The 23,819-nt window shown below is 41.4% G+C and overlaps 2 protein-coding genes across 6 annotated transcripts; both read right to left on the reverse strand.

Moving 5' to 3' along the window:
- Positions 1 to 3,644: 3,644 nt before the first annotated feature.
- Positions 3,645 to 4,629, reverse strand: ccl27b (chemokine (C-C motif) ligand 27b). The gene is made up of 3 exons (XM_035535858.2): positions 4,511 to 4,629; positions 3,975 to 4,095; positions 3,645 to 3,785 (listed from the first exon to the last, which is right to left on the reverse strand). The coding sequence occupies exons 1-3, from the start codon at positions 4,569 to 4,571 to the stop codon at positions 3,680 to 3,682; spliced, it is 288 nt and encodes a 95-aa protein (XP_035391751.1). The 5' UTR covers positions 4,572 to 4,629; the 3' UTR covers positions 3,645 to 3,679.
- Positions 4,630 to 5,224: 595 nt separating this feature from the next.
- LOC113573286 (myosin-IIIb) lies at positions 5,225 to 23,131 on the reverse strand. Of its 5 annotated transcripts, XM_027003435.3 has the most exons (30): positions 22,846 to 23,131; positions 22,541 to 22,606; positions 22,223 to 22,353; positions 20,253 to 20,355; positions 16,595 to 16,697; positions 16,318 to 16,474; positions 15,749 to 15,851; positions 15,522 to 15,647; positions 14,351 to 14,459; positions 13,966 to 14,082; positions 13,355 to 13,455; positions 12,709 to 12,795; positions 11,982 to 12,047; positions 11,494 to 11,607; positions 11,194 to 11,305; positions 10,933 to 10,976; positions 10,697 to 10,759; positions 10,487 to 10,606; positions 9,593 to 9,678; positions 9,475 to 9,522; positions 9,265 to 9,312; positions 8,675 to 8,766; positions 8,089 to 8,244; positions 7,839 to 7,969; positions 7,384 to 7,580; positions 7,149 to 7,241; positions 6,813 to 6,978; positions 6,019 to 6,354; positions 5,601 to 5,670; positions 5,225 to 5,506 (listed from the first exon to the last, which is right to left on the reverse strand). In XM_027003435.3, exons 1-30 carry the CDS (start codon positions 22,942 to 22,944, stop codon positions 5,499 to 5,501), a joined length of 3,252 nt encoding a protein of 1,083 aa, XP_026859236.2. In that variant the 5' UTR covers positions 22,945 to 23,131; the 3' UTR covers positions 5,225 to 5,498. The 5 variants fall into 5 exon arrangements, with proteins under 5 accessions (XP_026859236.2, XP_081558889.1, XP_081558891.1 ...); XM_081702763.1 differs by lacking the exon at positions 22,541 to 22,606; XM_081702765.1 differs by lacking the exons at positions 16,595 to 16,697; positions 22,541 to 22,606 and having other exon boundaries at positions 22,846 to 23,129.
- Positions 23,132 to 23,819: the final 688 nt, after the last annotated feature.

The following is a 23,819-nucleotide window of genomic DNA, read 5'->3' on the forward strand; positions in this document are numbered from 1 at the left end:
GGGTTATTTCAAAAATGAGTTCTACAGTGAGAATATTTTTAAAGTTAACATGAGCCTTCTTGTAGTTACACACAGCATTAATGTTTTTAAAGTATATAAGCATCATAGCCATTAGGGGCATTTTAACTCACTATAAGAAATTACTAGGCATCGCCACTCATCACTTAGGGATCACATGTGAGAGTCAAAGTCTTTTGGAGCTTATTAAATTTTAGAGCTTCATAAGCTATAAAATGTTCCTTTACTAATACAATTTATTAAAATTTTAAAAACCCTATTAAAAAGTCATGTGATTCATCTTGATTGACAGATTTTTAAAATTCAAAATTCATTGAATTTGTCAGCAGATCCAAAAAAAAAAAAAACCCACTCAAAATGCTTGTTCTCAGTGTCCTCTGACTAGTCCTTAGTGCACCAGTCTTTGGCTGAAATAACAGCTTTAAGTTAGGGTGCATCTTCTAGCATGTGTGTGCACTGTTTGCTTTTTCCTGTTCTTTCTGGCAGATTTGCTCCCGGTTGAACAGGTTGGTTGGGTGATGGTGCTGGACTCCAGATTTCAAATGTTCAAGTCCTCAGCTGATCTGGACTGACTTGGCCAACACTGTTTCACTGTTCAACCACTCCTGTGTTATGCAGGCCTCGTGCTTCAGGTCTTTGCTTGGAAGGCGAAGTTTCTCCAGAGCTGTAGTTTTTAAAAGAGTAAAGCAGGTTTTCCGCACCACCCATGTGTGCTTCATGTTTAGCAGCATGCTCAGTCTGCACTGAGCCAAGCTCCCCAGCATGATGCTGCAGACCCACACCTGTGTTGACGTGGGCCACTGCTAGCTAGGTTTGCGCATGGCATTTCAAATTTTGGCCAACGGCCTGCATGTTTGTTATGCGACGACAAAACCTCATGTCACACCTTAATTGGGTCATTGATCTTTCTGGCAAATGCCAAACGTGCATCTTTCTGACCAACCTCCAGTATACAGGCCAGTTGTATGTAGGGCTCTTAGTTATTCTTAGTTAATTTTTGCAAAATCTGGTTTTATTTGGGAGTAGTTTAGAGCACAATACAAATATCAGAATTTTACCCACCAATATATTATGCAAACATCATGTTGAAAAGAAAATCAACAGAAATGACAAAGAAATGACTGCAGTTCTACTTCTAAGATAACAAACTGTTTATATAAACTCTAAATCGTCATTAGTCACAGACAGAAGCACAAGGGTGCAAAAGTATAATATTAACCAATTAAACAAGAGGAGATTAGTTATGGGTGGGCGTTTTAAAGGGTTAAAATATGAGAGGAAACACTGCCATCTAGTGACAAATTGACCAGTGTTACCTCTAATTGCGAATCTTTTCCAGGTTGAGGAATTTAACATGGAGTCTTTCAAACGTCTTTCAAATACTACGTTGGTGGCTTACATTTCCAGAGAAGCAACAGACAGCGTTTAGTTATTAATGATGTCAAGGCGAAAACACTCACCTGCTCAGGGTGGTACTTACTTCATGGGAACCCCAAAGATCGCCACAGCAAGACAGACATCAATATGAATCTGCAGGATTTTAGAAAGGCTTACAAAATAATCAAACTAGAAATGACATAACAGGAAATATCTAAAGAGGTGGGAGGGAAGTAATTCAAACTTTCAAGCGCATATATCTGAATATTAACGAAAAATGCCATCTTTGTTAAGTTATTTTAAAACATTTAGCACCTTTATGCTACCACTGTAGGAAAATATAATCTGTTTAAGAGAAAGAAAACAAATAATTATTAGTTAATGGTGCCAGTAGAGGCAGATGTACACTTAAAATGACCTAAGGAGTAACCAGTACTACTGGGTTAGTAGATAGTACTACTGGGTTAGTAGTAGACAGTAGTATTAGTAGTTAGTAGTAGTAGTAGTAGTTCTGTCTACTACAAACTCAGTAGTACTATCTACTAACCCAGTAGTATTCTCTATTAACCCAGTAGTTCTAACTAGAACTACTACTACTACTACTACTACTACTACTACTACTGCTAACTACTAGTACTACTGTCTACTACTAACCCAGTAGTTAGAACTACTGGGTTAGTAGACAGTACTACTGGGTTAGTAGTGCCTTGTTAGAAGGCCAAAAAGGTGAACTTTTAATTCAGAGATAAATCAAAATTGTGTCCTCTTTTGGGCTGTAGTATATATTTAATCATTGGTGTTTTGGAGCTTTCGCAGGACAAAATATTTAAATTATTTGTGCAAACAAAATGTTTCAGTTAGTAACTTTTTTTCACAGAATATTTTCTTTTTTAAACCCAACATCAGTGTATTTTTACTTTTATATTTATAAAATTTTACACTGCACAAAATAACATAGTCATCTGTAATGCAGAAAAAGGGGAGTTCCTTATCTTTCCAAGATGCCGCTTGCGCTGCTGATGAAGGACCTCAGCTTCAACTATATATTTTTAAAACTTTTTTTTTTTTTTACCGACACAACCAACTGTTTTAGGTCACAAACTATTTTAAAGCACAAACAAAGGAGCTAATAGGGCAGAGGCTCGAGCGTATGCCGCTGTCGCTCCTCTGCGCGCGTCACGGGACGGTTGGACACGCACTCATGTTCATTTAGAGCTACCTGCATTTGCAAAGACTTCCATTGCACTACCATCCTGAAATTGCAGATCGTTTGAAATAACATGTCGAAAGGAATAATTATGGTTCTTTTTTGCTGAGACCATGCGCGATAATTGAAAGAAACAAAATTTGGGAAATGAAGAGGTTCACATAAGGTTTTTGAACAATGCAAGAAGTATGAGCACGATGGTTTAAAAATATATTTGTACTACAATCACTTTCAATTGATCTTGATTATAAATAATTTGTTTGTCATCTCGGCATCGTGTGACATACTAACACGAACATTTTATGAATATAATACGTTTCCTTTTATTGACTAAAACACATTATTTTAAATAATGTGTAAGATATAACATGTTTCAGTGAACATTTTTAAAATGTGGTGGGGCCAAAATCAGATCTAATCCTATGCGTAGATTTACACATCGCACTCTAACTGGGAAAGCAGACACGGACTGCATGGAGTTTCACAACTTAAACACCCCCTCGATGGCGGGGTCCCATTCAACAGTTTGTAGACTTTTGCATTTCCCAAGAGAAACACAATGAAGAAAAATTAAGCTTTAATAAAATATATGCAAAATATGCAAAAATAATTGTTTACCCGGATCGCTGCTGTTCCTGCAGCAGACACGCCTGCCATGTGTTATTTATTTATTTTTAAAGATCAAAAACTACAAAAGTATCCGACATCTAATTTAAACATAAGCATTTGCAGCTACAGTGCAGTGTATGAATTAAATTACGATTTGTCAACAGGAATAAATCACACACGAGTCAAACACAAAAGTATGTTTTAATCCAGCTAGTTTCACAGATACATTCAGCGCCGTTAGGATTTGTTCAAAAAGAGCTCTCCCGCGTCCCACAGTTTTAACTTAATAAGCCTTACAAAAAGAAAGTGCTGACCTGATGGTGCTTCCGAAAGGAAACAAAACAATCAGACATCTGTGCGGGTACCCCAGAATAAACAAATTACGAACAGTCACATAATGCAAATGAGTTCTAAGCACCAGAGCAAAGAACTGACCGTAGAAAAAAGAAAGAAAAACGGTTTCTGCTTTTAAACAGAATTTCGTCCTCTCGACATTATATTTCTTGCAGACCTTTGTTTCAGAAATTTAGCTGCTTTGGGATGTGCGCAGAACAACTTTCCTTTGAAATGCAACCTGAAATCAGAAATGTACATGCTAACATCCCATATATTAAAAACATTATATTCATCATTGTATGTATGTATGTATGTATGTAACTAACTCTCTCTCTCTCTCTCTCTCACACACACACACACACACACACACACACACACACACACCTTACATGTGGACCTTAATTTGGATTTCCTTTTAAAAACTCACACAACAGCATCAATTTCACAGGCCCCATGGCGAGTTTGAACTTCAAATTTCTCCACGCGCTTTAGTAAGGGAAGGGGAACCCACGAAGTTTTAATGCAGCATCTTGGAATCGCACCCAGCACTGGAGACGGTTCACTCATTAGATATAAGCAAGCATTCAGAATACCTGTACTAGTACACTCACATTAAAACCAGAACAACTGTCTTAATCTATGATATTAATCACACCTTCTGCAATTGTTTTTCAGTATACGCATCCTGTCAGAACAACATACTGATTGTAACATGAACTTTTTAAAAAATGTTTTCCTTTTAAAAAAAATATTATTAAAATGTTCTTTACCATTTTAGCCAGTGCTTTATCCTAATAGTATTTTTGACACTATCTGATCCATGTTTACAAGAGGATACATTTCAGTATAGACTACAAAGCACTTCTGTGTGTTGCTCTGTACAAAAGAATCTGCTAAATACTGTAAATGTACCAAAATGATTAAACCCATTCAGAAAAATGGCAAATGTAGTTTCAGGTTTACCTTGGACAGGGATGAGGGTCATGCACAGGACCAGCAAAAGCACTTTGGGATCCATTTGCATGTGTACCAGCTCTGAGTCAGACTGGTTATAAAGGCTCACACTTACTCCACATGCAATGTTGGCTGTTTCTGACACTGCACACTATTTATATGTGCAGCAGGAGACCACACCCTTCAAATCAAATGGCCTTATACTCAGCAGGGCAACTTTGGTTTATGCAGGACACATTTGGCTTTTTACTCTTTAGGTATGTAGTGTTGCCTTGTATATTTACTAATAATTAATCTGTAGGTTGACATGTGAGCACACTCAGCATTTGGCAGATGCCCTTATGCAGAGGGATGAACATCTATGACAACAGGTGCTCTCTGGGACTTGAACCCATAACCTTGGCACTGCTAGCACATTGCGTTTCAGACTGAACCATTTTCACCTTAAAATCCCCACGCAAGCTGATGGTACTCTGCACTATAGCTGGGTAAGATGCTAGTAAGGACACCTCATGCAGCCTTTGGTGTGTTGAGTGCAGTTGGGTTTAGTGTTGACCTGCTGTGCTGGGTCTTTGTGGTTAATCCAAAAGGTCAAAAGGTCAGGTCATCTAACTGCAGTTAATCTCAAAGTGAAAGTTTCAGTTTATCCCCATCATTCAGCATTACCCTTCATTACATCCACAATTAGACTCTAGTGGATGGATAACAAAAGAGGAAAGCGTATGAAATCAGACAAGTGTTTATTAAAACGGTCCATTACAACAAAGCATTATATACAAATTAAATAACTATTTAAAATGCAAATCAAGAAACATTTAGGAAACTAAGACAAAAACACAATAAGAGCTAAAAAGGCCCAAAAGTTTTTTCCATTTGTTCAAGTGTTGTTGATATGAATCAGGTGTCCAATCTGAACGGAGCATCATTCCTTACAATGTTTGCTGTTCACGTTTGAATTGTAGCAGCAAGAACACCAGTGGTGCCGTCTTCCGTCCTGTTAGGAATCTGGGCACATGAAAGCAAAAACACAGATCACAATGTTTAGGCATGTGCGCACATGTAGGCAGAATGACGTTATGAGTGGCTATGGAACAGTCACCTTTCTTCTTCCAGGCTGCCAAGGGCTTGTGGGACGCTGCACAGGTTTGCTCCTGACTCTCAGAGAATTGCTACAAAAAGGTATGAAACAAGTTTAAACAAAGGCCACATAGTGGTTAGGAATCCCTCATCAAAAGCTTGCCATTGACTGTCCTGATGAAAAATGGATGCATGCCTGAACAGTGTGAAGAGTCTTGATATACTGCGACAGAAATGTTTGTTTTGGACTGATTGGGATTAGAAGCTGTAATGCACAAAGACAATCTTTAAAGCATTTAAAGTAGTAATTCAGCTAAAAATGGTAATGAATGAACACTGGTAACAGACAGGCAACATTTAGCATCAAGCTAACTGCCATCAATAGTTTTTTCATTCACGCTACATCATTGTGATTATGCAGACAAAAGTGTTTTCCACACCTGTTGGATCTGCTGGATCTCCCTCATGGCCAGTCGAATGGAAGGGTAAAGCCGGGGTATGGGCCTCCCCTTAAGCTCGGCCTCCTGCCCCGCCTTGCACTCCAGCTCGGCAGCCTCAATCCGTCTGCGTCTATCAAACATGCGCTTCAGCACAGGGGGTTTGTGGGCCTCCAGTGCCGGGTTCTGGCCCAAGGGCAGGAAGAGTCTTTGCAGCTCTAGTTGCACGGGGTCCAGTTCCTCCTGCACGGCCTCTCCAACATTGGCCTCATTGCTTTCCGCAACGGTGGGTGCCATCATCGCCTTAAATTCTTCGTAGTCTGGCTCGTGGTTGCATCTCTGTTTTTGTAGCACATCAGATCGACATAAGATTTGCTGTCTTACTAAAAGGTAGGAAAGGCATATTCCAGGCTACCAGCAATTTAATCTTTAATTTTTTATCAATTACACCTGCAGAAAACTGTGTTCTCTCAGTCAGTCAAACATTTTCATGCAGTTCATTACTTAGAAAGAGTAGAAAATAGCGTATGGCTATTTGCTGGTTACATACAACTGTAAAAGCTTCCACTGGGAATATTTATCCCACCTGTGAAACAACAAATTATGCTGGGTTACATTTATAGGTTTACATTTATAAGTAATTTCAACAGAAATTTTTCCCAATAATGTTTTCTGTGGTAAAAGACTGAGTTTATGTTGCATTTACCCATGAATAACTTATAAAAGAGAACAAAGCACTTTGGGGTCTTTGGGGGTCACTGAAATGAGGTGTTTGAGGCAGGCGGTGGGGAACCCACCTGTCCACATGGCATAGTAAGCAGCTCCATGAATGGCTTGATCCCCACTTGGGTGTGGTACTGGACCAGATCGGGCAGGGAGGAGTGTGCCCGGTCCTCACCTAGAATCACGTACTTCCCATTACTCTGCATCTCGATCATGTAGTGGCGATAGCGGTTTGCACCCCTGTGTTTCACAAATTGCATTAGCAGGGAAAACAAACATATCTGGTTGAAGTGCCATAAATAACTGCTGAACGTATTCCACACTGGTAAAGATAATGTGGCAATTAATTAATTACACTGGCTGCAGTTAGACACCCAACACTTTTTAGCTGAAGGGAACGGAAGAATTACCTGTATGTAAGTGTGTACCCTTCTCGACTTTGCCCAACTCTAATTAAAAAGCAGCCAACAGGCTTGTCGTCAGTCAAGAGGTCCTCTGCTTGCCTGTGGAAATGGTGGGAACAAAATCACGCCGAGAGCTATAGTCTGGAAGCCACTGTGGCACTGCCAAGAAGAGGATAACACCACCACAACACATGATGGAGAGAAGTGTGTATTTTTCTCTCCATTCCCCAAATGAACGAACCTCCGAGTGATCATTCCATGGAACCAGCAGGGGAACGTTCCATTCTGGGCCACTTTGCGGACCTGCGTCTCTTTGAACCAACGGATGGTGTTATTCCTCTTCTTGCATTTCTCCTTGGCCGACTCTTCATCGGCAGGCTGACCAAACGGCTTGATCGGGTCAGCGTTTTTGTTCAGGTCGTTGTCAAAAGGAGTGGCCTACCCGACAGAGTGATGCATAGAGCTCATGTTAGCAGTGATCTTACAAAAGCAGCTACTTTACAAAAAGAACAAGGACAGGCAGACGCTCGGGCTGTTCATCCTAGGTGGTCTGTCAGCTACCGCGCCCTGCAGTGCAACCACACCCTGCAGTCTGAAGCTAGTTTGACGAGGCCCGTTTTGAGATTTGTAACGGCTGTGGGAACAAACGAGGTCGAAACAACTCCGTCACAGAGTACGGCAGAGATTGTCCCTCACCTCCAACAGCTTACTGCGTGGTCTGGGCACTGGCACCGGGTGGGACACCTGGGCAGCTCCAGTAAGGATGGACCGAGGTCTGGGTTGGGGCTTTCTCATCCTGGGCAGAGGAACTGGCATAGAAACCGGTCCTGTTGGGATACCCATGAGAACATCATTTGAACCTCTCACATAGGGTCAGAAAATGTACTCCTACTGCAATACAGTGACTAAGCAAAGGCAGTAGCAGAGGAATGCAGCATTGTCTCACTCTTGTTCTCTTGCTCCATGAGCAGATGCCTGTTCCTCTCCTCCTCTGCCAGATGTTGCTGTCTTCTCTCCTCTTCCTCCCTCTCTTGCTGGGCCTGCTGCCTCAGCTCAGCCAGGAGGACCAGGAACTTCCTCCTACAGCTCACAGCACGGTAATCTGGGAAACGGATTGTCATGAGTGAGACACTCTAAACCAGCAATGCCGGGGTGCTGAAGGTACTGTGGCTCAAGCAGAGGTGGCATGTTAAAACATGCAAATGACAGATTTTGTCCCATTACCCCAGACAACGTTCAACCTTTAGATGCAAGTTGGGGCATCTCTTGAGAAACCGCCAGTAAATAAATCAATACGAGGTCTAATTACAAGTCTACAAGGAGGGACTGCTACTTCAGGTTCTATCATGCCCTGCCGTGACTGCACAGACCTCCGGTTCATCTGAGGTTCCTCTTTAAATCTTGAGCAAAAAGTTTATTCAAAATGAAACCTAAGAGTTGGCAAAGCCACCTGGGACTTTTGACAAACTACTGCAAGTAGTAATTTGTCCAAAACACTGAATGGCTCAAATAGTGAATTAAATGTGACTTACTCTTCTGAATGACGACAGCTGCCTTTCCTAGCCGTTCCAGCAGACGAGCCAACTCTTCCTGGTGCCAGTATTTGAAAAACAACCGGGACGATCTGGAAGAAATGAGCACACGGACTGATCCTTCTATGTGCTCCAAACATCATTGGAGTTCATAAATCACATTTACGGCATTTAGCTGACACCTATATCCAAAGCAACTTACAATTATGACTGAGTACAACTTGAGCATTCGAGGGTTAAGGGCCTTGCTCAGGGGCCCAACAGTGGCAACTTGGCAGCAACCTTCCGATTACAAGTCAAGTACCTTAACCACTGAGCTACTACTGCCACTGCAAATACATCCATCATAGAAATTTGCCCATGAGACAATTTCAAATAAACATTTTGCCAGAATTCATGGACTACAGAGATCATAAACCTACATCTGTTACAAGCACATGATTAAGATAATATCACTTAAATACTGTTAATATTGTGATTTTAATCTCCAAAAAGGTGTTGACTGGTGCTATAAGCCAACAATCCATTTGACTCATTTTGATGAACACCACATACTGGTACATGATGTTTTGGAGCGTAGCCATACTTACCCACATTTCCAGCCGCTCAGTTCAGTAGTATTGAGGATGGACATGCAACTGATAGAATGAAGGCACAACAGATATACATGAAAGATACAAAATGGATCCCACCTGTGTGTGTGTGTGTGTGAGACTCAGTCATCCACTAACCGTCACTCAGTATGTCTTTTCATGATCAACAGCAGTGTTTCAAATAAAAGTGTTAAGTCTTGTCCTCACCCATCTTTATCCAGAGGCAGATTCGGTTTCAGTAGCAGTATGCTGTACCTAAGGAAAGGTGTTTTTGATTAGTTTTGATTAGTTTTGATTAAAGGTGTTTTTGATTAGACTAATTTACCTCTGTGCAAACTCCTTAAAAGATGGCCGCCAGGAGAAGCCTTCTCTTCTAATGCGGATAGTCTCCAGTAGTCCATTGTACCTCAGCTACACACACACACACACACACACACACACACAAAAACCATTAACTAAACCATGATGTGTAGGAAGTGCATATCGTAACTAAGATAACCCTAAGATCTGAATCTCACAACTGAACTTTTACAGTTGCACAGTAGATGGTGCTGCAGCAAAAGGCATGTTGAGACACCTCTACAATCTTTGTTCTCAGTGTCATCTGGTCATGTGTCTTCAGAAAGGCACACAAAAAGGACTAAAGGTCATATGTAGAAAGAGGAGAGAAGCCCTGGAGAGTTCCTAGGAAACTATTACTGGAAATGAGGGACCAACAATAGAATCACTAGTGTGTGCAGCCTGTATTAAAAATACTCAAACATTTTTCCAACATTACTTGTAGTCAGTTATGCATATTAAGCTTGACCCAGGTCAAATAGAGATCGCTGGCCAGTGAGCACTACAAGTGAAGCACTCCAGGCAGGAGTGGTAGGACCCACAACTTTAAAGGGATGGTTCAACCGATCACGCCAATGTGGCTACCGATACATATTTGTTAGCATGCCCCGTTACTGCCTAGCAATCAGTTAGCAGGATATCATTTGTGTAACGGTGGCCATGTACGCTCATTAAATGCCAGAAACAGAATTTTTTTCTAGAATTTTCCTTTAAGATCAGCACATCCCCTCCGTGGGCCGCTGAACACAATCCACAGCAAACAAAACCTTCTGGAAAGCAGGACAAAGCCAGGCCAGGTCTAGACCATCAGAGAGTTTGGACAGCGTCCAAGACTCTGCCAGGAAGATGCGATGATGAGCAGAGAGCGTGTATGGCCTACCTGGTCCATAACCAGCTTACGGTCCACCAGATCAGGCAGCTTGCTGGCATTGGGTTTGATGCATCGCACAAAGTGCGGGTTGGCCACAAACATCTTCTCCATCAACACGGCCAGAGAATGCTACAAGTGACATTAAGCAGGCGAGTTATAAATTACTATGGAAAATCTCAAGGCTGGAGTTTTTGATTTGGAAAACAAATGACATTTTACCTTGAACTGTGCACCCACAGACTGCTTCCTGGTTGAGTTAAAGTTGTCATCCACAACTTGTAGCTGAAATTGGCAAAGAGTTTAGCACCTTGCCAAAACAACAACTGGTGCAGTCAAAACACATGCTGCATTTCAGGCCACTCAACACCGACCTTAAAGCCCAGCGGATTAAGACTTATCTAACATTAGATGACAAAGATATTGTCAAGGAGAACGTGACAAGACTTTAATCCTACATTTGCTCTCCGTGGCATCAGTGTTCCTGTTCTGGAAATTGTGGCTAAAAAGGGGAGGAGAAAAAAAAAAAGTCCATAAGGATTTCCACGGACACAGGAGGATATATAAAACAGCTGTGCAAGCAAAGTGCTCTTCTAATGCTCCTCTTGTGATTTTACCTACACAGTTTAAAAATAAGCAGTGCCACTAAATGACAAGCTAATGATTCTCATTTATCTCCCAGCTAACTGTGTGACTCTGTACAGAAATGCCTGGCCTACCAGAGAAGAGCACACTGAGCAGGGGCGTAACGCTGTTAATGAAGAGATTGCGGATGCTGGCTGGAATATTGTCCCTGTTCTTCTCCAGGAAGCCGCTGGCATTATACTGCACCTAAAGAGGTTGAAGGCTCCAAATACATAAATCAGCATCTCTTGCGTGCATGCGGTTTGTAGAAGTTAACGTCTACATGCACTGTAATGTCAGGGGAAGTATGTTCATCACCCTGCAGTGTACAACTAGGAAATCTAAAACTTTTTTTTTTTTTTTTTTTTTGCATTGGACACCAGATGTATACACACCTTCCCGGCGTAGTGCACAATAGCAAACAGAGGGCAGTGGCTCCGGACCACGTCATAGTGGGGATTGGCTTTGAATTTGCTGTTCAACTTGTCCACAAAATTTCCGTCTGTGGCCTGCAAGTTGAAAAAGAACGTGGGATTTAAAAGGGGAATTTCCCAAAGGAGCACGTGTCATTTTAGCACTGAAATGTGAGGCATCTGTGAGTAATTTTCATGACCACTCATAAGTTTGGTATGTTGTTAAGTAGGCAACACGATAAACGCTTAACAAGAAACTCTGTCCTGTACACACCTTGCTCTAGGTCTGACCAGCACATGGCCTTTGTTTAGAATGCAGTGCTACAATGGTATGGCTTCCTAGACGTTCTGGGTAAAACTATTTTCTGAATGGACCGTGGTTGAGAACGCGTGGCATGAACGTATGCAAACAAACCAGTCATCCACTGAAACGTGTTTACAGGGAGATGTCCCGTGACCCGTGCACTTACCTGAGGAAAGTTACTCTGCTCATCCAGCAAGGACAGTATCCCAATGGGCTTTGTTAGGAACAAGTCCTGTAGGGCCAAAATATTTGTCCATTAAATCTCGCTTGCTTGTCGACAGACTAATAATTCTGCACATTTGTGTCCAACCCCTGTTTTCTCAGGGTTTAGAGATCCTTTATCTATGAGTTTATTTATCTGCAGTTTATCCCTTCAAAATGAGCACACGATCACAGCGACTAGTTTTATATTTTACTGCAGTGGTTTCACACAGACTGCCATCTCATGAACTGGATTTTGACTTGTTGCCATTTAGTTACTAAAGAGAAGGCAACAAAACTACATGCTTTCAGCCCAAAGTCAATTTGCTCTGCTGCGGAGGAGTGGTAGCTATGCAGAACCATAATTACGGACGAGGGTTCCTGCTCGCTGGGCAGAAAAATGCAGGCTGAAGGTTGTACATCCAAACTTTAGAAAACAAACACTCTGGCCTCACACCCAGCCTGCGACCTTTGTCTGGTGATATAACTGGCTCTTGGTGAAAGGTCAGAAGCAAAAGAGAAGACATACAAGATTGATGTACCAGGACTGAGGCTGAGAATGTGCAGGTTGCCATGGCTTTCTCACCACCAGCCAAGTAGAAATGCAAAAAGAATGGTACGTAAGAAACATGACAGTAAGACGGAGATTTGGAGAGAGTAAGAGGGAGAGAATGATTGATTCTGTGCTTTACCAGAATGGGCTTGTTATCCTTGAAGGTTATGGTCTCCCACTGGATTCCCTCCTCTTTGTATTCATTCTGCTCCATCAGAAAGATGTGCTGTGGAAAGAGGGACCTCCAGAATTCGCTCAGTAGTAAATAAAGGCCAAAGCCAACATGATTAACGACCCATCAGCTGAACTATGATCATCATCAGCAGCATGAAGTCAATGTACACTGAAGTCCAGTGAACACTAGAATAGTTGGTAGTGGTTGGTGACATAAGATCTAAAGAACTCCATCTAAACTGATCCTGTTTGGACACCTGTCGATTAGAATGTCCTGGTTGACAGTGTCATGTTCAAATTCAACAGTACCAAATGAAACACACCCATAACCTGACATACAGAGTACGTCTGACAACTTTTGTTTCCGATTCTGTGCTCTGATGCCCCTAAAAATCAACATTTGTGTGTGTTGATTTTGCAGCATGTTAACCAAGAGAAATAACAGCCTTAAACAGAAGCTGCCTTCTTAAGGAATGGCTTGCTTATGAGTGCCAAGATAAAAAACAGGACATACCAGTGTTTCAGGTGTGGATGACTGCAAAAATGTCAATGACACAAAAGCAGCCTTATGAGTAAGGGACTGTACATGCACAAAAAAGCAAAAGACTTACATGATTAAAGAAGTACTGTAACTGCTCATTCGCAAGATTGATGCAGAGCTGCTCGAATCGGTTCACAGCAAAATTCTCAAACCCAAAGATGTCAAGAATACCTGCAATAGAGTAAAATGAGGCCTCCCGTGGAAATGTTGCATTATGGAAACTGTGAACACTTTACTTTACTAGTTCCTGGAGGTTTGGAACACTTCAAATGCGCAGAAAATGCATACATTACAGGAGCAATAAGTCATTTCTACCACTAAAAAGTAGCAAACAATGTTAATATGAGTGATTATTTTTTACATTTTTTTCTATAAAGGGCAACACGAGTTGTTTTGTAGTGCCCCATATTGAAGCAGCCATGCGTAAAATAGATTTCACAGTTTCAAAGTTTGGACAAACAACTTATTGTTCCTTTAAATTACTAACATGTGCACAAAATACAAGTTAAGAACTGGATCTTACAACAGGTTTTGAGGTCCATTTTTGAAATACTAGAAAAATGACTGGGCCATTGATTAAACTGCTAGCGTTAGCATGGATTTGACCCAGGATTAAAGCAATGAACAACTCATGTTTTATGTTTCACATGAACTGGGAGTCTGGTTGATTTAAATATTTACCTATTTCATTGAGTTCAACTTTAGAATCCAGAGTGTGTGTCAGCAGCTCATTAATTTTACTAACAATCCAGCCAAACACCCTGCCGTAGACCACTTTAGCGATTGAATCTCTGGCATCTGAAATGAAACGATCAGGGGAAACATTTAAAAGCTAAGCTCAGTGAAACCTGTTCTGTTAAATGCTTTACAGAACTTGAATTGGCCAACACAGCTATGAAAAAAGTAACCAAATTCTGCTTGGTGATACATGTTGTCTGGAGAATCCAAATGAGGTAAATAACTTGGAAAAAGTGCCTGACTTCATTCATGCATCAAGCATGCTTCCATGAAGGGCAGTTTTATGGAAACGCCTGTGTGAAAAGTTGGAGCTGCTGCGCCCTCCTACCTTCTGCCTGCTGCTGATTATGGAACCGGTATATGGCCTCTCCTCGAGCCACGGACATGGTGCAGGTCAGACATCTCTGCAGCTCCTCCGCCTCAACCCCAAACTGACCCTGCAGTGGAAACGACACTTTACATTACGTTTACGGCATTTATGTGACGCTTTTATCCAAAGCGACTTACAATTACGAGTGAGTACAACTTGAGCAATTGAGGGTTAAGGGCCTTGCTCAGGGGCCCCAACAGTGGCAGCTTGGCAGTGGTGGGGCTTGAACCAGCAACCTTCTGATTACAAGTCAAGTACCTTAACCACTGGAAGCATGACAGCAGTCACTGTCTTTCTAAAGAGCCATTTTAATTTGCGGGCCAACTGGACCAAAGACTCTGGTGTAGGAAACAGTGACATTTAGCATCTCTCAAGCCAAGTAGCACTGCTGCATTTTTTTCTCCATAAGCCATATTAGGACTTTTGGTTGAATTCTTATTACAGAATTCTGGAGAAGGTGAAATGGTCTTTTTCTCTGTTGATTTAAATGAAAAAACATCAAGTCAACACTTCACTCCACTATATACCATAGGCTAATCATAGCCCCACCTGATCCTAACGGAAACTAAATATAGCCACTTATGACCTTCTATTGCATCACACTTTTTATCAGATCACCCAGATATAGCCGAGGGAAAACTACCAGACTTCACTTCACAGAGATGACTTGCCAAAAAAAGCAATAATTGCCCTGTTGACGAGCAACCAGGGAGGAGAGGCAAAGGTGCAGCTAAAGGGTCTTCATTCTCATGAGGTCTTGGCCTGAGATGAGGTAATTAGGCAAATTAGTCATATGTTTTATACTGTGTGTGGGACAGATGTGTGTGTGGGGCAGATCATCTGCACAGGTTCTCGGGTGGGGAGTATGCACAGCTGGGTGTACACACTCTGCTCTGAAGACTTCAGCTGCTACAATGGGCTACAGGGACCTGCAGGGAGGTCTTGCAACAAACCAGTGTTTTAGAAAAGGGGAAGTGACTTGCATCTGACTGCAAGGATGTTGAAAGTCAACAACCTTTACGCATCATATCTTGGAATCTGAACATGGTTAGTCCGTGGCCATGACCCTGAAGATAAACATTTTCTTATTTGGAAAGAGAGCACTAAAGACATTGAACATTATACTCACCGCTGTGGCTTTCAGCCAGCCCTGACATTTCTCAGTCACTTTCAGGGCATCACTGTCCGTGGTCTCAAACGTGATGTTCCCCAGAGAGAGGACTCCTGCCAAGATTGTCATCATGTCCACCTTTTCCTGGGTTTGTCATGCAAGAATATTTGGAAAAAAAAAAAAACCCAGAGTGATGGAGTGATAGAAGACTGGGAGGTTCTTACAGACCTCAGAGAAGGTCTCACCTGTTCCTCAAAGCCAACCATATCCATTGCATTGCTCACTTCCCCAAATTTTGCACTCCAGTGCTGCACTGCATCATCCTGGATGGATCGTCCATTCAAATAACTGAGAATTAAATTGCCATAACATAGAGGAATAAGAATGGTATTTTTATGTGAAGGAACCCTACACAGTTGAACCCACAGCAAAAACCACGATGGCTAAAATACAACCACCTTTTGTGCGAAACCAAAAAAAGGAAGTCACAAAAAAAAGGGAGGGAGGGGGTGATGTTTCGAATAAGCCACAAGATATGCAAAGCATGAGCCTGGAGGTTAAAGGCCTGTCATTTTTACTCACACTGCTGACTAAAGTATGGTGTTTGACGTAAATAACAATAAAACAAAAGAAGAAATCCAGGTAAAATTGTTACAAGCCACCCGCCCATTTAGCCTACCTTCAACTTGGACTAAACTGCGTTCCAAATCGACCAAGATTACACCTTTATCTTTACATGTGGAAATAAAAGACGTCAATACTGCAGCTCGTACTCAAAGTTCCTCCAACAGGATGAGGTCATAGAATTGCTCACCGATACTGAGTAGGTTCCAAGAGGCCGTACATCTCCTTATCGTGTGGAGAAATGCCGGCTAGCATGCAATAGAAGATGTGGAAATTCCTCTCGCCCTCATCCTGGTGAACCACACGTGACTTTTCCAAGAGGTATTCATTGATTTTGGCCCCTTTCACTACAAGAGCAAATACAAAAAGATAATGACGTGGTCATAAATACACACTGCAGGAAACCACGCCTTGTGTGTGCGATCTGATGCCCGTCAGCCATGCATCACTGCATCTCCATAACTCACCAGAAGAGTTCTGAAAGCGCAGTTGAATGTACTTCCCAAATCGACTACTGTTGTCATTCATGACTGTCTGGGCATTCCCAAATGCCTCCAAAAGAGGATTCACCTATCCAAAAGCCAGAAAATCTTTAGATTTTTACCTTAAATACTTTAAATACAAATCATGTGTCTTGCTGTGGAGAAAGACTGCAGAAGACATAGCAGGAAGTCACTTGGAAAAGGAATACTCATCCTTTCAGCTTCCAAGCAAGCATATTTCCTTGTACAGCCCACAGCCTTAATGTGGCTTTCTTAGAAAGGAAAACAAGCAAATACCATAGCTGAAGAAAAAAGAAATCTTACACGATTACAGCAACCCCTCACTGCTGTACAGCAAGATAAATCTATTGCTTATAATACACAAGTAGAGTGTTAATGTCTACCTACTCAATAGATGTTAAAACTGAAAGTCTGACTTATTAGCCACTCTATAGCGTCCTGTGTATTTGTTAAAAAATAGATATGGAAAGAATCAGGCAGACAAGGAGGTTTTGTAGACAAAAAGAAAAAAGAAAACAAAACCACACAACAAAACCACACAACAAAACCACACACACACACACAGAAAGCAGCTTGGACTTCCTCAGAAAGACTTGCTACATGGGGCAAGAGTTGTTTGCTACAGCAGGCCAGCAAGAATGTTGGGTTAGCCTGAATGTTCGGTTTGTGCAGATTTGCCTCAAGCCAGCAGTTAACAAATAGGTCACAAGAGAGAAAGAGAAGAGAAAAATCAAATAAACCCTGAGGTGCTGGAAAATGGATTGTTCTGACTGGTGGAACTCCTGCACCCTTTCTGGGGACCCTCCCAAGAATCAAGTTACCCTTAGAAAAGCAGGCCAACACAAAAACTTAGGACCGCCTATCAAATGACCCACTCTACTCTATGAAAGCCATACATCACACACAAACCAAGGCTTTGCTATAAATTTACACAATTACATTCACTTCCTGTACAGCAGCTGTTATGACTGGGGCAGATGGTATTATTAGACTGCCTTTAGGGCAATGCTTGGCTAACAAGTTGACCACTCCTATTGATGTAATTTAGTAGGTAAGGTTTCACCACTTGGGTAATAATTAATAGATTTCAAAAAGCCATAGCCAATAAAAGAAGCTTGACTCATACACAAGTATGTTGCATTCAGCCTTGGCCGCACACTTTAAAGACCACAAATGAGGCTTTCCTCTGATTCTTCATTTCCTTTTTATTGCATGCCATGTAGTAAACCCAGAAGCCAATTACTTAAAACAGGTATTTAAAGTTCACTTCAACAAAACTGCCACAGGGATACTGTAAATCTGTACCATATAAAAAGGTGCGGCACCAAGAACTTCATCATCGCCATCTGCATCTTCTACAAGAGACTCGGGATGTCCCAATCCTCAGTGCACACTTCAAGTACACTAAAGTTAGTTATTAAAATCATTCCAGTGTGCATGCTTGACAACTGAATAGCTTTGTAGTGCATTGAGGAAAAAACTGCCTGCCTCCAAGCTGCTGCTTAATGTTTATTTTTTATTTATACATAATGAAGTAAACAAAAAGATGTGTTTATAAACAGCTTGTATAAATTCCACTTAGTGCACCTTTGCAGTAGTAAAACTACAGTACTCAAAATGAGTAATATAAACAACACTTTGAAGTGCTATAATAGCTTAACATTGAGTCACAACAAAGAAAAAGCATTCTGCTTAGTGCAGCACTATAGTAAAAATAGTGCACTAAAAATGAACCACAGAACTCTGTACCACTTAAGAGCTTAACCTGAACATGGAAAAAACAAAATAGGTTTGTAAAACCTGAATATCAAAAATAACCTGGTGGCCTGCTCATTATAAAGGAAGGCTGGCTCTTAAAAGGACTTATTACAGCTTCTAGAGTTTTCCTCTCATTCAATACTTTTACTCTCACTTCAAAATGATGAAGGGTTGTGCAAGGACAGCAGAGATGCTGATTGTATTAGTTGGCAGCTGGTTCCAATTCTCATCAGTGATGTTTGAGACGGCACTAAAAAGGTCCCTCACTGTCCACGTTTGTGCAGATGGCAACGAGATACTTGGTGTATAAAATTGGTAGCATTGGCCATAGCTCTGTTACGCTCACATTGCAGACCTTATACATGACTGTGTGGACTGGTGTCCTTCTCCAATTTAAAATACCTATGTGATCACTGTCGTAAAACAAAGGATCAGGCTTAGGTTAGTGATTAATAAAGCCGATACCGCATCAGTTAAATAATGCCTTGATCAGCTCAGATACTGGTCTTTTGAGATCAGACCGGGACATCCCTACTATGGAGCTTCCCTGTAGGCAATACTGTTATTCTCTCCTATCTCAACAAGAAATTGTTTCACATATTATTCAAGAAAATGAGACCCACAAAAGTGCATTTATATCATTGAGGACAATCACAGTACTTTAATCCTCAGACACTTCGGCTGACTCACTTGTGCGCATGCATCATAACTCAGTGCCTGACAAGCTCCTGTGAGGGGAGGGAAAATGAAGAGGACTAGAATGCCAGCAGCCGAGGTGTGGAGGCACCAGTTGTTTAGTTATAGGTGTGTCTATATTTGACATGATTGAGAGGCATGTTAACTGCTACAGGAGTGCAACTCTGCATCCACAGCATTTCACAATTCAATATCCTGATCTGAAGAACACATCCTCCAAGTGGAGAAACGTTTGATCTATTAATAGAAACTTGTAGACATATAGAGATTAAAGCCTATTTTCCCACAGCTGTTGATCAGCAGTCATTTCCTACCCACCAAACCACTACCATCAGTCTTGGGTGGTAAACCACCCTCAACCCAGCAATGACCAACATGTGTAAAATCTCCAGAAAGAGTCTGATACACCCATGTTAGCATCACTAGTGTGTTGAAAACGGCCCACTGCCCAAATAATATCTGATCAGCAGTAGTTAGATGGCAGTGACTAACAGATGACTAATGAATTACACATGCCATCACATGGTACTATTATTATGATACTATTTTTAAACTGTGCATTTACAAAATGGCTTTACTATTCATACTTAATAAAGCGGCCAATGAGTGTGCAGGTATATCTAATAAAATGGCTGAATTATCAGCTTCTGTGTCTTTGGAAGCTGAAAAGCAAAAACTGATTCCAGATCAGGCTTTAAGGGTCCCCAAACCGGCCAGACAGACAAAGACATCATAACATGTAATTGACAATAAATACTGATCAACCAAAAGCACCTTTAAATGTATGCCTACTTCATTAGCTGAAACAGCACGACAGCAGTTCTGATAAAATGCTCAAAATGTTAGTACCCCTTTTAAACCCAAAACATCCGGGTTAACTATAGCAACAATTCAGTTCTACTTTTGGTGTCTTTCTGATTACGACAGTGGCACCCGGATTCCTTCACGTGTAATGTTCCATCAACTGTCAATACACTGCACAAGAAGCCCACTCAACTGGCACAAATTCTCAGCAACAGGAAGCCTGCAAACACAAAGTCATTTCTCAGCTGGCTTCACTAATGCGTGCAAATCATGAGGCTGCATTCAAATGAGCACCTCCTGACGACGCCCCTTCTGCTGCCTCCACCCTGCACTGTTGGGCCCGGAGGTGGAGCTCAGCTCCTACCTGCAGGATCTGCTGCTCCAGCTGGGAGTTGGCGCGACACAGCTCCACGAGCTGCCGCAGCAGGAGCTTGGTGCTCTCCGTCTTCCCCGCCCCACTCTCGCCACTGTGGGAGACAAACAACAACAACAACAACAATAACGAACATGAAGGCTAAGACTACGTATGGGTACACATAACCCAAAGAGCAGCATTTGACTTGGAAGTGGATATAGATATCCAGAAAGCATGAAGATACTGAACAGGGATGCACAGGGCTGTTATTGTTTGTGATCAATCAAAATATTTTTTTTTTGTTTGCACTGTAGACATCCTGATAAGGGGTGTGCATGCTTTCATAAGTCACAGGAAGATGACAAAACACCACAGGACAGTATTCAGCTGTCATCTCAAGGGTTCTCCAATGTGTTGGTAATATTTTGCAAAGCCCATCACAATGGTGGGTCATATGGGACTCAAAACCATGAGACCAGCCGACAGGCTGGGGACACTGTACACAATATTGGTGCAATAGGGTGACTTTTGATAAGCAAATGTTCTGAGGTTCACAGAACTCCTGGAAAACGTCCAGGATCACCTGACATGTAGAGTTTATCGCTCTGGCATACAAGCCAATTGCGAAGATTTGCATGAGCAATGGAACTTGCAAATTCACATTATGGAGAACAATTTATTTACTCGCACAGCAAACATGAGCGAATTTCAGAGGGAGGTAGAGATTGCAAATTGGAGGTACAAATCACCACCAGCACCACAGAGCTTTTTAAAACCACAGAAACTCCTTATTTTAAGCTAAACCAAAATAAACTGATACAGATAAAAATAACAATGCGTAACTAGTAATGTAAGGTTTCATCTCTCCACGGTGTAATTATCAGGAAGATTATTAATAGGTATACACCCCAACAGATGGTGGCTGCGTCTTGCCTTTTATCTCCAAAAAATAGACTTGTTTACATCTGCCCACACGCTCGCATACATGTGTGCTGAAGGATGCATTTTCTTTTGCAGTCAGTGTGTGGCAGGCATATTCTCGTTGGGTTGCCCAGGTGATTATCGGGCTTCCTACACCACTGCCCACACGCCAACCCCTCCTCCCCCATCCACACCTCACTCATCCCCAGTTGCATGGCAACTAGAGGAGATGGAACCATCATACCAGGATGGGGGGTCGTGGGCTTGATACTGAATCAAAAGCAGGACACAAAAAAACTTACAGTACTGAGCACACATAGTGACCGAGGAGGTACTCGGTTCTTAAAGGCAAAGCTGACTTTAGTGAATAACATTTACATTTTCAACAGTTGGGAGACTCCCTTATCCGGAGTAATCTACATACAATTATCAACAATTATTTAAAAGACTTAAAAGATTGCAAAGTAAAATTCCTGTATGGCATTATTTCCGATTTCTCTCCCCTCATCTCCTAGAAATGCCCTCGTTATAGTTCTTATAGTTGACATTTGCCAGCAGTGTTGAGAGCCATTTGCTGTCTACAAAAATATAGATTCATAGGCAGTTACAAGTCTTCTGAATCTAGAATTTGTTGGGTGTCTATTAGAAGACAAAGTGGCTCTCTGAAAAATCCATTAGAGGATCTCCTATGTCTAAGGTTTGCAAAAGGATAGCATTTTAGCCTCCGACTGGGTTAGTGCATGGAGAAGAGTAAAACCCTGCTTAATCAACAACGGACATGGCATCAGGGCCGAAGCCTAAAATAGCATCTCGACTGGTCTTCCACAGTGCCATAGCCAAAATACAGATCGGATTTGTACGTTTTTGCTTGTCATAATTCCTCATCAGCCATTACTTGCCCAGGAAACAGAGGAATGCTAAAACATTTTCTACATGTCTGATGACGGGCAAACCAAACTGGGTCATTCAAAGGACATCGTACAATATGTCTATTCTACAACCTGCTGATTACAAAGCGTGTTATAAATTGTACAGAAGACAGAATAAAAGGGACTCACCTGATGACGATACATTGGTTTTTAGGTCCTGTGCCGAGGCGACCTAACATAGACTGATACGCTCGGTCTGCTACGGCAAATATATGTGGAGGTAGAGAACTTTTTTCATGATATTTATACTTCTCCGACACCTGAAGAGACATGAGGGTAGCACGTAGTCCTTAAAATAAAACTGCAAGGTCTAAAGAATGTTGACATCAATTTGTTTGTACATGTTATTGCGGCTGATTTGTTTTATACCTTCTACACAAGAGGAAGTACTTAAACGATGCAGTCAAGATATCGTTCATTAAAAAAAAAAAACGGACCCGACCTTACCTCCTTTTCATAGAGGGAAAGATATTTAAATGGATTCACTGCCACTAATATGTCCCCAATATATGTCTGTTAAACAGAAAAATAAAATGTCAATTTTCAGTGTTTGTCCGTATTTTGTTAACCGTGTTGGTTCAGCTGTGCACTAAAGGAAAAATGAACGTTTTGAAAGGGACAGCTTGAAAAAGAACAGTCAATAAATTTAGCCAAATTTTGTGGTCACGTAAACAAAACCGAAGGATATATTTTAGAGCTGTAGTTGACTCTTCGCAAACGTGCTGAAAACGATCAGTTGTGAATATACTTACGTAGATCTGGTTCTGGTTAAAACGGAGAGTCAGTGACTCGAGCAAACTTTTCTCATCCAGATCAGACAGACTGGCCAAATCTTCTTGATGCTCCTCCATGTTCTAGCCCAATTTAATTCTGCGAAAGGTAACAAATTTTGCTTGCTTGTTTTATTTCCTCTCATTAGGCTAACACGTCACAGTTTTCCGCATCTACTTCTCCTTAATCGTACTTCTTTACGGAATGGTCGCTTCTCTCCTTTGCCTTGCTACTGTCCACACCGCCCACATGGTTACGATCCCTCTCTGCACCGGGTGTGAGCTCAGTAGCGACACTCACACCTCCTACTTTCCTCACTTTTAACTCTTGCCTATCCACAGCTATCTTCTACTCGTTACTCCCAAGTGTACTTGCAGTAGACCTAAAAGACGCGTATGTCTAATCTGATCGAAATCACTCCGAAGCATAATAATGAAAGGAATGCGTCTTAGGTCGCAACTCTGGCATTAGATTTACCTTCTACAAACTCACCCCTCATACGAGTTCTTCTGATCTACTGCACTGTACGTTGCAGTGGATTCCCTGTTCCCGACCCACCTCATTCAGGTAAATAACAAGCCTTGCTTAATTTAAAAGCAGGCGTGTTAGAGTAGGTTAACACTAAAACGTTCAGTGGGAGGTACTCTGGGACCAGGATTGATACACTGCCTTGCATCCTGTATGTCGCCTCTCACGTTTCAAATTGGAAAATCCTGTTGGTTCTTGAGGCAAACCCATTGTATATACAGTAAATAACTGGTATTTAGCCATCAGAGCTATAAAAAGAACTTCATTTATTTTCTTTGAGAGCTTTGAAAGGCCTTAATATGACTACAAAGATGAATAAAATAGTTTTTAGTGTAAATGAGTGCTATAGACGTATAGAATATTTTGGCATGTAAAATATTAATTTAAAAAGCAGTTTACTTGATAAAGTGTTTATTTTTGTAAAACA

Source organism: Electrophorus electricus, chromosome 19, assembly GCF_041902795.1.
Source record: "Electrophorus electricus isolate QZ-2024a chromosome 19, ASM4190279v1, whole genome shotgun sequence".
NCBI classification, from domain to species: domain Eukaryota; kingdom Metazoa; phylum Chordata; class Actinopteri; order Gymnotiformes; family Gymnotidae; genus Electrophorus; species Electrophorus electricus.